We start from the raw sequence: 15,587 nt of genomic DNA, 5'->3' as shown, positions 1-15,587 counted from the left end.
CAAAGGTGACAGTGTGGGAAGAGGGAAAAGAGGGTACCTTCAGAATGGATAAACCGAGAAACACTACCTCTGCCACACGACCAAGGTCAGCATCAACAGTGATCAATCGTGTTGATAGGATGTACCTTTAATATGATGAAAATGGCACTTCCCAACTGTGGTCTTCCTCACCCAAAACCTGTCACTCCAATGCAATCATGAGAAAAACCTGACAAATTCCAACAGAGGGGCACCTATATACCTCTGACCAATACTCCTCAAAACTGTCATGGTCATCAGAAATGGAAAGTTTGATATCTGTCAGAGTCAACAAGAGCCTAAGAAGACACGGCACACGATACGGATGGAACAGAAAAAGGGTATTAGGTAAAAAGTAAAGATAATGGACATTAATAATGCATAATAATAATGTATCAACATTGGTTCATTAACCATAACAAACATCCCACAGTAGTATATTAATATTACATGAAACTGGGTACAGGATTTTCCTATAAATCTAAATCTATTCAAAGAAAGTTAACTTAAAAAATTTTAAAGCCCTAAAAGTAGCAACATCATAGTATCTTGACCAAGTTTCCTAGTTTGAGGTTGTTAAGTTTCCTGCAATAAGTAAAGCAAAATAAATGGTTTCTTTTTTCCTTCTCAAATATTATGGACCAATCAACAGATCACCTAGAAGACCAGTGATTTACTGACCATACTTTTGAGAACCGAACAATGACTCTGAAAGAGAATGCTATTTTTCACACATTCCTTGGCAAATAAAACAGGAAAGAAAAATATGTTACTGTTGTGAATCTGAAAATACATACGGTGGGCTGGCATGTGGGCAGTGTTCTTGGGTAAAACACACTGGGTACTGGCCATCAGAACTGTAACAGTGTGTGCAGGATGTGCATTTATAATATCCTTTCAAAGAGGTTTCACTTGTAAACACATAATCAGTTATAACAGGTAGGAATTCGTCTCTCATCTTCTCCCACCCCATCTTCACACGGCTGACAGTCAGAGAGCTCCTCCATCAAGCACACACCCCAACCCAGCTATTAAGTCTGTGTCTCCTTAGCCTCTAAGCATGTGATTAACACTGTTTTAGATTTATTCTTATTGTTGAGTCACTTCCTCGAATGTATATTGTCCTTCAAGGGAAAAGGAAATTCCTCAAGAGTGAAGCAGCAAGATGGGAAGGGGACCAACATGCGTTATTATGTGTTACGCACTGTCCTATTTTATATAAATGTCTTACAGAATCTCTCCCTCAGTCCTCACCACCACTCTGGTGGCAGATATTATATACCTGCCTTACAGATGATGGAAATGACACTGGGAAAGGTAAAGTGCCTTTGTGAGACTACAAACTCAAACTGAATAACAAACTGCATCACAGCTAAATGGCTCCATGAAGCCCAGGCTTCTTCTACAGCTCCCCAACCAGGGACCAAACCCACACCCTCTGCACTGGAAGGCAAAGTCTTAACCACTGGATCACCAGAGGGAGTCCCCACACTCTTTTTTTGACATGAAGCAGGTTGAAAGATTGATAAGAGGGTAGCCCCATGACAGAACTTTGCTAGTAAGATTCTATGACCAAAGTCTGACCATGCCTGTGGCTCTTAGGAAAATAAAACAAAAAACCTGGTGAACAGATGTTATTACCAAAGTTGTTCACATCTGTACCACACTGTGCACCACTAACCAGAATACTAGATACCTTCTAATGTGCTGTGCAGTGGAAAAAAAAGACTTCAGGTTGTAAATGACTTACTAATTGACTTGTGTGGCTGTATTAAAAACTGGGTAACCAAGACTGTATTTTATGTTCTTTTCCCTGAATAAAAGGTTTTAAATAAGCACCTTATTGTACTGCCTATCATTACTATATCCTTATGAACAATATGCACATTATATGAATCAGCAATATTTCTGCTCCTTAGAAAATCCACAAGTGTTAGCTGGAAAAAGAAGTGGTCAAGGCTTACATTATTTTCCTCCTAGAATGTTTATAATTTCTATTGCAGAAACTTCAAATAACATAGGATTCTTCCTTTGCTTCAAATAATCCAGAAGAGAAACTCAAAAATTTACTATTGTAATTTCAGAGAGCAGTCAGTAGCTAAAACCACTGAATCATTTTTCACTCTCCTTCACTACCCAGTACGAATCTGCTATCTTAACTACGTTTCCTTGGCAGTATTTAAACACGATAACCATATCACTTTGAGAGAATTTCATTGTATATAATTTGAGTGCCATAAAAACGAAACAAGAAGGTAAGCACAGACTATAATCAAAGTCCTAGCTTTGGTTCTGAGTAGTGAGCTCATTAGGGTTTATTACAATATTAAAAATAATTAACTCTCCAAATTAATAAATGCAGGCCATGCAATGACCAGAGAGGAATCTGTGTGTGAACCAGGAAGTGAGATTAATTGAACCTGAATTCAAATTTAAAAAAAAAAAAAAGAAAACAATTTAAACAATCTAACTACTAAACAGGAGGTTGAACGGGAGGCAAAATGATATGAAAACTACAAAACAGATTTAGAAAGCTCCAAAGTACACAGAGAAAATGGACTATATAACTCTTTATATGGAGAAGACAGTAGTTCCAGCTCAAACACATACCAAATGATAACATACACAGTCTTGCTGTTCCACTTGACCAGTGTCTAACTCGCTGATGATACACGAATCACTCTGAGAATCACTAATATGCCACTGACTCACAACAGTGTCTTCCCTTCAGTTTCCTCCTATGTAATGCCTTCCATTTTCTCCCAGCATTTGATGACCATTCACGTTTTCTTAGCACAATTTCAAATTTTGTGTATTCTAAGTAGCATTTTAAGCATACTGGTATACTTCTAAATGGCATTTCATCTAAAAAAAATTTCAGAGCCATACAAAGGCTATTCTTAAAGTACAAGAGGACACATCACAGACTAACTTAATGCTACTTTCATGAAGAGGGGTTCTTTTCAAAACAGTTAGTACCAGGCCTCAGCCCAAGAAACCCTCCTTTGATGATGTTAACACTGAAATTCATTTGTTATTAAAGTAAATATGTGCTTAGAGAAGCTGTAACAAATATAAGTTTCTAAGATCAAGAACACAGACATTACGGAATGAGGGGTTTAAACAGAACGCCTTTACACAGGGGGTTACAAAGAGTAAGACAGCCTCCAAGGTAATAAAGGTTACAAATACAAATAAATTCAAAGGTGGGGAGGAGACAGATTCTTAGCAGCTACTGAGGAACACTGGGAATGACTGATTTCCAAGTATGAAGATTTCCAAGCCGTGCTGTTAATGTACCATTAGTCAGGAAAGGAGGACAAACAAGGAACTTCTATAGGCAAGACCCTACAAACAACGCTTAATTGAACTTGGTTCAAGAACACCTACTGAAGGCATGCTTTGTATCACATTTACTGGTGAAACTGACTGCTGCCTTCAGTCAGGACTGAATCTCTAAGAACTTTAAGTAGAAAAGTACTAAGCTGTCAAGTAGAGTTTTTTTTCCAAGGGACTCAAACCAGAAAGCTATGATAGTTTTCCATGTCTAAACTGTTTGTCAAACAATATAGAATCACCATATGATCCAGCAATTTCTCTTCTGAGTATAGACCCCAAAGAACTGAAAAGCAGGGCATCAAGTATTTGCAATGTTCATAGCAGTATTATTCACAACAGCCAAAAGGTAGAAACAACCTAAGCAGCCATCAAAAAATGGATGGAAAACAAATGTGGCTTCATATGCACAATGAAGTATAGTTCAGCCTTTAAAAGGAGGGAAATTTTGACACTTGCTACAATATGGATGAATCTTGAAGACATTATGCCAAGTGAAGCAAGCCAGATAAACAGATATGTAAAATTCCACTTACATGAAATACCTAGAGCAGTCAAATTTGTAGACAGAAAATAGAACGACGGCTGCCAGGGGCTGAGGCGAGGGGGCAATGAGGAGTTATTGTCCAATGGTTACAGAGTTAGAGACCAAAGTGTCCTGGAGATGAACAGCGGTGCTGGTGGCATAACGGTGCCGATGCACGTAAAGCCACCGAACTGCACATTAATAAAAAAGTTATAAAGCGATTTCTGCCATCATTTGCATTATCCTGAAGCACAACTATGGTCTTAGAATTTTAAAAAAGAAAGAAATTGCAACTTTTCTGCTTTTTAACAAGAAAAAATGTTCTGTACCTGCATTACAGACCACAAATTACATATGTATCACTTTAGAATCTTAGTGAACCTAGAAGATCAACATGTAAAATCATGCAGGAAAAAAGGAACTCTTCAAGGATTGACTAGGCCTGAGTAGGTATTATTTTGCAATAAAAATTCTGTATGACCAAACATAAATATTTCTACTCATCATAAAGATACAGATAAATCTACATAATATTAGTGAATGTTCACCCACTGTTTCCAGTATCATCCAACTCACGTCTACAGTAAGTGGGGAGAACCACCCCAATTTTATGCTTCAAAGCTTTTCTCATTTACCGAATATCCCATTCTCATTTACTATGTCTCCTGACAGGCTTCTCTCTGAGGTCACGTTTGGTTCTCCCCTACTTAAAGTTTACAAAGGAAACTGATGCCTTGATGATTCCAGGCCTCTGCCTGCTGAGGCCGACTACAAGTTTGTTGCCTTAAAGGTTAGAACAATCTGTAAGTAATATTAAAATATTTTTATTGCATTTCCAGAATTTATATGTTAGCATAACATTTTATATAATTCAGTTAGAAAACCTAAGCAGATTAAAAACCCATTAAAATAGTTACAAATACATGAGCAAGAAACAAAACCCCCCACAAACCTTCTTGAGAAGACACAATGGGTGGCATGTAATCGGGGATGTACTCTTTTCTCTCCTCTGCATCTTTACTTCCGGGTTGAGGAAACTGAAGGACGTTGTTCTTGCTAACAGGAAATGAAGGGATCTGGTGTGGGAAAGTGACGGGTTCAATATTGTGGATGTAGTCTTCTAGTTCATGAAGACTAACCCCCATGAGTTGGAAAGCTTCACCAACATCATCCAAAATTGGGTCTGTCCGGCCATCTGAAACAAAGTCAAAAGCAGAGCAAATTATTTTAAGAAAATTCCATGAATATCTTTTAAGGCATTAAGATAAAAAGTATTAGGTAAATATGGAGCTCAGAAACAAATATACTATATACTTAGGACTCAGTTATTGGAAAGAGTTGAATAGAGTTTCAACAGAACATCATATTGTTTAAATATTAGAAAGTTAATTTAAATACAATCTGATGACCAGCCAGAACACCACAGACAATTCACACTAACAACCAGCCAGTACAGAACTAACGTCAAAAGTAACTCAAGATGGTCAAGGGCACCTGGAACACTGGCTGACACAAAGTAAATGTTTGTTATAATTTTTTATCAAATATGTAGAATGCTGAGCTGGGTAAACGTCCATTCCATTTTCTCTCTGTTAGTGATACAATGCTGGAAACTACAACAGTGGTTGGCATACAGCTGGCACTCCATAAACATCTGCTGAATGATTATACCACTAAATCAATTTTTTTTTTAAATCTAAGAAAATGTGTTGACACAACTTAGACCATACAGGCAATTTAAATATACATCTTAAATGTATTTAGAAGATACTATATAAAATGGGTAGAGATAAACCGATAAAGCATTAGATATAGTGAGATTCTCTTTAGAAAAGGAGGTTCCTTCTCTGCCTGCTCTTAGCAGAACTTAAGGTCTCTACATCTTTGAAAACTATGAAAATTCCAGTTCCAGATTTCTGATAGTCTTCTTTTTTTTTACTGTAATCTCCTATAATCATATCAAATTCAGTTTACCTGAAATTAAATCATGATGTAAAATGGAAAAGAACAATACACAGTTTGCAAAAACTAGACATGTTTGCTAACACCCACTCAGAAAACTTCTGGAAAGATACACATTCAACTTTAACAGGTTACAGGGCTGAAAGCAGCAGACGGGGAAGGGAAGAAGTGAAGCATGAGACTCGTATCTAACTTCAAGAGTGTGGTAGTCTGAATTTCTGTACAAGTACAGGTTACTTTTATGATGTATAAAAAAGAGAGAATACATAAAATGAATACTTGTTCTTCCCCTTAATGACAGGCAGGCATTTTCAACTCTTTGATCCTTATTAAAAGCACTATTCTTTTCTCACTCTAAAAAAATGTGATCCCTCTTGAATTCCTCCACATTTGTGCAGTTTCAGCCCAAGACCTTCCAGTCCTTCCCCCTGCACCATCCTTGTGGGCCCTGGCTTTCGGCACTTCTCCTTTCACTCCGTCCCACTTTCCCGTCTCATCACAGCTTCAAGCCCTCCCCAGAGCATCTCTAGTGCATTTCACCGACAGCGCAACTGTCTTCAAGTATCACTTTCAGCACCCTCCCCCCTGCACAGAGGTATGCAGTGTTTCCTGCCTCTATCTGTGAAGTCCCTCCCTCACCTGATTTTTCTCCATTTAACACTTCTCTCTGCTGCTGCTGCTGCTAAGCCGTTTCAGTCGAGTCCGACTCCTAGCGACCCCATGGACTGCAGCCTACCAGGCTCCTCCGTCCATGGGATTTTCCAGGCAAGAGTACTGGAGTGGGTTGCCATTGCCTTCTCCGAACACTTCTCTCTAGCACCTTCCAAATGAACTGGTTACATATTCCAAGCTGGCCGCCTCACTGAACCCCACTTTGTTATCTCAGGTTATGCTTTTCTTCTACTTGGCGTGCTCCCCACCTCGCACCACTGTGTGTCACGCTTCAACTTAAATCTCGTCTTCCCTGTGAAGCCGGCCCTGGAACCCAGAGTGCACATGTGTCTCTCCGTCTCTGTATTTCTTCTGCAGTTACTGCTGATACCGTGCACTACTTTCAGTGGAAACAGTGGAAACAGTGTCAGACTTTATTTTTGTGGGCTCCAAAATCACTGCAGATGGTGATTGCAGAAATGAAATTAAAAGACGCTTAGTCCTTGGAAGGAAAGTTATGACCAACCTAGATAGCATATTAAAAAGCAGAGACATTACTTTGCCAACAAAGGTCCATCTAGTCAAGGCTATGGTTTTTCCTGTGGTCATGTATGGATGTGAGAGTTGGACTGTTTAGAAGGCTGAGCGCCGAAGAATTGATGCTTTTGAACTGTGGTGTTGGAGAAGACTCTTGAGAGTCCCTTGGACTGCAAGGAGATCCAACCAGTCCATTCTGAAGGAGATCAGCCCTGGGATTTCTTTGGAAGGAATGATGCTAAAGCTGAAACTCCAGTACTCTGGCCACCTCATGAGAAGAGTTGACTCATTGGAAAAGACTCTGATGCTGGGAGGGATTGGGGGCAGGAGGAGAAGGGAACGACAGAGGATGAGATGGCTGGATGGCATCACGGACTTGATGGACTTGAGTCTGAGTGAACTCTGGGAGTTGGTGATGGACAGGGAGGCCTGGTGTGCTGAGATTCATGGGGTGGAAAAGAGTCAGACACAACTGAGCGACTGAACTGAACTGAACTGACACACTGTTTATATATAATAGAGTGCATAGGGAAACTTCTGCTCCTGAGTGCTTTGGTAAATCATTACCTTTGGGAAATTTTTAAATGTACTATTTGTTGAATTAATAGTAACTTCCGATACTTGCTTTACTGAAAGAGCATCTTTTGTAAAAGGAACAAATACCATCTTTTTGTTTTTACTGACATTTCGACACCCTTGTACACATCTTATGGGCAGGGATTATGCCTAAGTAATCCTACGTCTCCATCAGGTAACACATATGTAAGTGGTGCTCAATAAACATTGTGTCAGAAAGACAAAAGAAATACAGAAACAAAAGACAAGATTGCATAGTAGGGACCTAATTCCAGTCTGAAATAAGAATAGTGGAGGGGAAAAAAACCTAGAAAAGTCTGTAACCAGTTAAGTATACCAGGAAGTAGCATTTTTGAAAAGTCACCAGATCACAATGGGGAGTAATGAACCGGATCATCCTATTCTCACTAATAGTAAGACAATCATTACAGAGACTGGGCAATTATCCACGAGGTTCACATGCAGGCAAAACAAGGCTCAGCCCATGACTCCAGGACACCTGGCTGCGTGCAGTGCCAGCACCCATCTGTTTCTGTGTGTCAGGAAAGGTAACTATGTATTCTGGGGATATTTTGACCTAAAGGTACAGAAGAGCCATCCTCATTTAGGGAATTTGGGAGCAAAAAATATAACCGGGAGCACACATACCGTAACAGTAAACTCACTCAAGGGCCAGGAAGGGAGGAGGGAGGAAAATGAAGCAAAAGCAGAGAGCAATGCACTGGCGGTGCGCGTGCAAGACAACCATGAACGAGCCACTCAGTAGCTTCAGGTGCAGATCTGACACGGCTGTGAATCAAGCGGTCCAAAGATACACATTTTTAAAATACAAAAAGTTAAACGACTAAATAGTTATCGTGGTGGTGGCTTATCAGTTCAGTTATTTATTCAACAAGTATCTGCTGGCTGCCTGGCACTATACTAGGTTACTGAATACAAATATAATAAATTTGTCTCCTGGTGAGGGAAGAGGAGAGGGTGAGAGTCATACACAGATGATTACAAAATAAGGTATTCAGAGACTTCCCTGGTGGTTCAGTGACTAAGACTCCGAGGTCCTAATGCAGGGGGCCCAGGTTCCATCCTTGATTAGGGAACTAGGTCCCAAAAGTCTCAATGAGGATCCAAGGCCCCGCGTGTCACCACTAAGACTCAGCACAGCCAAATAAATATATTTAAAAAACAAACAAGATGTTCAGTTAACATGGCAGAAAATATGCACAGAATTATGAGAAGAGATATGATTTCCTAAGTGAATCTCAAAACAGAAGTCATACTATCCATGGGCAGGGGGTGAAGGACATGCCATCAAACAGCACGCAGGCAGGAAGGGTGGGCTTAAAGTGTTTCAGGAAAAGCAAGCAGCATGGCTGCAGACTGAGGATGACAGGACAGCAGAAGGTAAGAAAATGTGAGCTCACAAAAGCTCGTGCTGCTGGAGAGCTCGGATTCCCAGCTTGTAACTAAGTGGAATATTTTTAAGAATGACACAGTCAGATTTGTGTTATGGCGTGACTGACAGGTTATTCTGATAGCACCATGGGACGGGGGAGCCTGGTGGGCTGCCGTCTCTGGGGTCGCACAGAGTCCGACACGACTGAATCGACTTAGCAACAGCAGCAGCAGCATGGAAGTTGGAATGGAAATTGGGACCTAAGAAGTAAAGTGTATCCATGGGTGTCAATTTTTCAGTGGAGCTTACCACTTGAAAAATAATGCCCTGAAACTTCAATGAGGGTCAGTTCTCTCTCCACACACAGACTTCCCATCAATGAGATGATGTGTTGCACCTATTAAATATTCCAACTTTGTAAATGCCACCAGCTATAGATACTCCTGGGGCTTCCCTGGTGGCCCCGTGGTAAAGAATCTGCCAGCTAAGGCAGGAGACTGCCAGACTGTCACTGGGCCGGGAAAGATCCCCTGGAGAAGGAAGTGGCAAACCACTTCAGTCTTCTTGCCTGGGAAACCCCATGGACAGGGGAGTTTGGTGGGATGCAGCCCATGGAGTCGCAAAAGAGTCAGACACGACTTAGCCACTAAAGAACAGATACTACCAGATATTCACTTAAAAACCATCTGCTGTAGCCCAGACTACCTGGGTAACCTTGTAAACTGCCTATGATCTCTCTTGCACACTCTGATAACCACTGACATAAAAATACAGAGGAGGAGGAAATCAATTGAGATGTAAGTGAAAGTGAACATAAGTGAAACTGACCAAGTTCGCAGAGATGCTGCCCGTGAAACGAACAGAAACAGAAAGAAGAGGCAGTGTCCCTAACGCAGCAGAGCTGTCAACGAGTCTGTGTTGTCAGGAGCTGAAGAACGGCCAGGCTTGTAAGAAACGGCCGGTAGACGGAGCGCCTGTGACAACTAGTTGTAGTAGTTTGCGGGCAAGGGGAGGGAAAGGACCAAACTAACAGAGGCTGTAAGGCGTTCTGCAGGGGGTTCTGCACGCTGCCAAAGGAGACAATGATTAAGGCCGATGTTCAGATCAGAGAGGAGAGCAGAGGGTGTGGAGCTGGGAGCCGGGACCCGGCTCCTGCTGCACGCGGGATAAGTTAGCGGCTGGCGAAGAGGCAGCAGAGGGATGACTCGAGTTTCCAGGGGCAGTGGGAGCGGAGGAGCATCAGGGGCGGAGAAGACACCCGATCGCGGGGTGAGGGCGAAGGACCAACACCTCCCGGACGCCGGGAGAGCACAGGGGAGCGCGGAGGTGTCACTCGTGACCGGCCAGGCAGCCTCCCGTCCCCAGCCCGGTACTCACACAGCTCCGAGTACCGGTGGCAGCCCCGTCCCAGCTGCTGCAGGTAGCGCTGCAGCACGTCCGTGAGAAGGTGGCAGGCGCTCAGTTGCACCGAGTCCCAGCCCAGCGCCTGGCAGATCTGCGCCACCGAGACCCTCAACAACGACCTGGAGTAACTCTCGCACATCCCGCTCCGTGGACTCCAACGCAGTCCGTGCCGCCACTTCTCTCCACCTCCGCCGCCTAGTCTTAGCAGGGCCCCCGATTCATCCTCCAGGGCCTCCGCGGCGGGGAAATCGTCCCCCCCCGACCCCCGGCGACCACCTCAAAGCCTGAGCAGCACGGAGCGCGCCAGCCTGAGAGCCGCCATTTTGGGCTTGCTCCGCCTCCCGCTGGATGGTCGCCGGGGCGAGGCAGCACTAGCCGAGTGCGGAGCGGGCCGATGCGGAAGCTCCGCCCCGTTGTAGCAGAGCGATGGTCCCGGTGTTGACTCTCGGGCCTGGAAGGATGCAGGAAACGGCGGCGCGGGGCGCAGGTGAGGGATGCGCCAGAGGAGGCAGGTGCCTGGGGCCTCCTGGGGTACTCGATCGGAGGGGACCGGGGAGGGCACCGTCAGTGGTTCAGGGCCCGAAGAAGGAGCCAGGATGTGGGTGTTAGAGAGAAGTGAGAACCCGAGAGGCTGTGAGTGCAAGGGTGGGCTTTAGGGGCGTGGAAACTTCCAGTCGCGGATCTAATCAAGCCTCTGCTAAAAAAAAAAAAAGATCTGTTTACCAGTGTATAGATTAAATCAGGTCCAAGCTGTTAATCGTGTCATTGGCAACTCTTCACAATAGGGCGGGATGTAAGGTGTGGCCTGTGTGGCGCTGACCACCGGATTCAATTGAAGGGGACAGCAAAAAGCGTAATGAAAATTACTAGTATTTTATCACAGTTATTTAAAAATCCGAGCTACTACCCTGCCCCTTTCCTGTCTCGGGTCACCTCTTTCAAATCGCAGCCCTGGTTCCAATAAAATGTTATTTACAAAAACGGGTGGCATGCTGCTGGGCGAGAGTTTGCCAGTGTTCCCTTCACCAGCGTCTGCTGCAGCTGCTAAGTCGCTTCAGTCGTGTCCGACTCTGTGCGACCCCATAGACGGCAGCCCACCAGCTTCCCCGGTCCCTGGGATTCTCCAGGCAAGAACACTGGAGTGAGTTGCCATTTCCTTCTCCAATGCATGAAAGTGAAAAGTGAAAGTGAAGTCGCTCAGTCGTGTCCGACTCTTAGCGACCCCATGGACTGCAGCCTACCAGGCTCCTCGGTCCATGGGATTTTCCAGGCAAGAGTACTGGAGTGGGGTGCCATTGTCTTCTCACCAGCGTCTAGGATCTGTCAAAAGAAGAGAGGACTCAGTTGCCTACAGAGGTGAAAGTCCTAAAATCCAGCTGGGTGTATGAAGAACTGTTGCCTGCCCTAGATTCCCTGCTCCAGGTAAGGGCTACCAGATCTTAAGGAGCTGCAGGAAATTGGGGTTTTGTGATCAGTAGCTCGATCAATATTTTTAACTATTGAGAATACATTTAAAAAATTGTGTTATTCTATTTATTTATTTGGCTGAGCTGGGTCTTGATTGTGGTGTGTGGGCTTCTCGTTGAGGTGGCTTCTCTTGTTGCAGACACAGGCTCTAGGTGCACTGGCTTTGGTAGTTGTGACTCTAGGGCTCCAGAGAGTGGGCTCAGTAATTGTCCTCATGGGCTCAGTTGCTTTTTGGCATCTGGAATCTTCCTGAACCAGGGATCAAACCCCTGTCCCCTGCATTGGCAGGCAAATTCTTATTCACTGTACATGCCACCAGGGAAATCCTGGGAATACATTTGCAAGCCAAACTAATCCTACATTTAAGTTAGGTTCAGCCTATAGGAAGCCAGGCTGTATTGACTCATCTACTCGGTCTTGACCCGTTTTTGCTGTTTTCTTCTAAAAGCTTCTGGAGTGTTCCTTCCTCCCCTCCCCTCCTCTATGCTGTGTCCCTCGTTCTTGTACCCATCACAGTGCATTTAGTATTTGACTTAATGTGCCTCTCCAATAAATTGTAAGTTGCTCCATGACTCTACCTTCTTATAGGGACCATTCCAGAACTTTGAACATAATATTCAATTTTTTTTAAGTCCCAGTAAACCAACAGAATGGAAATTATGATACTGCAGCTGAATGACAAGCTGCAGACAATGAACAATTTAGTAGGCGGCAGGCTGCCTTTGTTTTTCTCCACTGACAGTTCTATCCCCAAGATTATCAAGGACCTTCTGGGTGCTAAATCTCTGGGACACTTCAGTCCTATCCTTGCTTGACCATTTTGTAGCCATTTGATAATGTTGAACACTCATCTTCATTTTGAAACTCTTAGATCTCATGACACCCTACTCTCTTCTGTTCTGTTAATACTTCTGGAAATTCCTTTTACATCTCTTATATCGCCTCTCTGTGTGTTTTCAAACCTACAGAAACATTGAAACAGAAGTACAAACACAGGTACACACATCACCTAGATTCACCAATTGTAAATATTTTGCCACATTTACTATATACATCCATCCATATAGAACTTTTTTTTTTTTCAGAATAGTTTGAAAATCAATTGCAAACATCTTGACATTTAACCCAGAAATACTCCAGCATGTATCTCCCCAGAGAAGGACATTCCCCTCCGTAACCGTGTGTCATGGATTCAGTTCTCCAGTTCTGAGGTGGAGATTGACCTGCAGGTTTATCGAGTGCTCCTAGGGTCTACACCTATACAAGGAAAGGGGTTTCCAATGCACTTTTCAGAGGGACCTCCAGCAATCCCATAGGGAGCTCTAACTCGGGATTGACCCTTCACCTCTGTCCTGAGTTGGAACAAAGGGGCTGGACCTTTATATTCCCATTTTAGCAAATCATTACCTGAGGAGAGCATATGATATGAGACAATTCCAGGGAACACGGAAGCCTTCAGTCCTTCAGGGGAGTGGGCAGTGCATTAAGATAGCCTATACTGTATTAGTCCCTTCTGGCTGCTGTAACTCAGACTGGGTTATTTATCAACATTTATTTCTCACAGTTCTGGAGGCTGGAAATCTGAGATCAGTATTGTCTGGTGAGGGAGGGCCCTCTCCTGGGGCACAGAATTTTCAGGTTGTGTCCTCACAAGGTGGGAGGAGCCGGGGAGCTCTGTTGAATCTCTTTTATTACAGCATTAATCTCATTAATGAGGGCTACCCTCTCCTGACCTTCCCAAAGTCCCCACCTTGTAACACCATCACACTGGGCATCAGTTATTGTAAAATATTGGCTGCATTCTCTGTGCTTTGTATTACATCTTTGTGTTTTATTTCATACTGGCAGTTTGTCCCCCTGAATCCCTTTCCCCTATTTTGCCCCAACCCCTGAGCTTCCCGGGTGGCTCAGTGATAAAGAACCCACCTGCCGATAAAGGAGACACAGATTCAATCCCTGGGTTGGGATTGAATTTCCTTCCTGGAGAAGGAAATGGCAACCCACTTCTGTATTCTTGCCTAGGAAATGCCATGGACAGAGGAGCCTGGCAGGCTACTGTCCGAGCGATGGCAGAGTTGGACACAACTGAGCAACTGAGTGTGCACATACACCAACTTCTTTAAGTCTTTAAGTGTACCACTGACTTCTGCCTCCCCCGACCCCCAGTGGAAGTGAAAGTTCAGTCATGTCCGACTCTTAGCAACCCCATGGACTGTATAGTCCATGGAATTCTCCAGGCCAGAATACTGGAGTGCGTAGCCTTTCCCTTCTCCAGGGGATCTTCCCAACCCAGGGATCAAACCCAGGTCTCCCACATTCCAGCTTGATTCTTTTACCAGCTGAACCACAAGGGAAGCCCGAGAATACTGGAGTGAGTAGCCTACCCCTTCTCCAGCAGATTTTCTCAACCCAGGAATCAAACTGAAGTCTCCTGCATTGCAGGCAGATTCTTTACCAACTGAGCTATCAGGGAAGCCGTTAAGTCAGTTTAACCAGTCTGAAAAATTTGTCCTCTGCCTTCCCACTGCCATAGTTCTTACCCAGAAGCCAGGGAACCAGCGTGGGGGTTGTACGAACCCGCACGTTCGGGATCCACCTCGTGCCTGGGGCTGTGTGTTCCATCTACCACTCCCAAAGCAGTCTTTGTGGTGGCCGAGGGGCTGAGCCAGCTCCCAAGTCCTGTCCTAGCATCCGCTCCCTCAAACCCTTCCCGTGAGCAGGGTCCCAAGTCAGACCCGCCTCCAAGGTGTGTTCTGAGACAGATCTCAGAAGCAGGGTCTGAGATGGAGACTAGCGAAGAGGTGCTCTTGAGATCACTCCCTGGATGAAGGGAAGGAGTCCAGCTGGGGAGGGAGATGCTGAGCTGCAGCCCATCCTCAGGAAAGACCTCAGCAAACCCCACAGAGAGCTTTAGAACTGTCCTGAGCTCAGGCAAGGGGGCACGGCTTTACTCCCACGGTGATCAGGCCATGGGTGTGGGCTGCCCAGGAGTGGAGCCATGACCGTGGGCAAGGTGGTCTCCAGGTGAGGCAGTTCCAATGAACTTTGTCAGCTGAGGGTTGTGTGCTGCCAGAATCCTCGGAAGCTAAGAGAATACTTCCTTCAGTCCAGCTGAAGGGGGGATCCTTGAAGTGTATCTCAACTTCCATTACCCCACCATCCAAACTATCACATACAGCAAACACAAGATTGATACAGTCACCTGACCCAATGTGAAGTAGCATTCTTAAATTTTACCATTGTTCCCAAATGTCTTTTATAGCTTTTTTTTTTTTAAATCTCTGACCTATTCGAGACTCATTCATTGCACTTAGTTTTTTTTTGGTCGTGCCAAGCGCCTTACAGGTTAGTCAGTCCCAAGCAGGGATCAAACCCAGTTCCAAGGCAGTGAAAGCCACTGGAGTCCTAACCACTGGCCCACCAGCAAATTCATTTTCCTTTCTTGTTAAGGCCAATCCCACCAGTTGTTTGTCTTTTGCTTGTTGGTTTTTTGTTTGGTCTTTCATGACGTTTACTTTTTTGCAAAGTCCAGGACAGTTATCTTTATAGGATGTCCAGTCTTTTGTCTAACACAAGGATCTTCCTCACTGCCCTTTGATACCCATCCCAGCCTTCCTGTTGCTCCGCTGTCTCTAATCTCTGACAACCACTAGTCTATTCTCCACTTCTAAAGTTTTGTCATATAAAAAAATGCTACATACATGGAATCAGAGAGTG

At 44.1% G+C, this 15,587-nt stretch overlaps 1 protein-coding gene across 1 annotated transcript in view; it reads right to left on the bottom strand.

The window, feature by feature from the left end:
• The window catches only part of TAF3 (TATA-box binding protein associated factor 3), a 122,276-nt gene extending 111,524 nt beyond the window's left edge, over positions 1-10,752 (bottom strand). The window contains exons 1-2 of the mRNA XM_027560172.1: positions 10,377-10,752; positions 4,833-5,075 (exon numbers count right to left, since the gene is read on the bottom strand). Of these exons, the coding sequence (XP_027415973.1) occupies positions 4,833-5,075; positions 10,377-10,542 (409 nt within the window). The 5' untranslated portion in view covers positions 10,543-10,752. The remainder of the gene's footprint in view (positions 1-4,832; positions 5,076-10,376) is intronic.
• Between the last annotated feature and the right edge of the window lie 4,835 nt (positions 10,753-15,587).

This window comes from Bos indicus x Bos taurus, chromosome 13, assembly GCF_003369695.1.
Source record: "Bos indicus x Bos taurus breed Angus x Brahman F1 hybrid chromosome 13, Bos_hybrid_MaternalHap_v2.0, whole genome shotgun sequence".
Taxonomy (NCBI): domain Eukaryota; kingdom Metazoa; phylum Chordata; class Mammalia; order Artiodactyla; family Bovidae; genus Bos; species Bos indicus x Bos taurus.
Note: the sequence above shows the minus strand (reverse complement) of the source record. Positions and strands in the feature narration are given on the sequence as shown.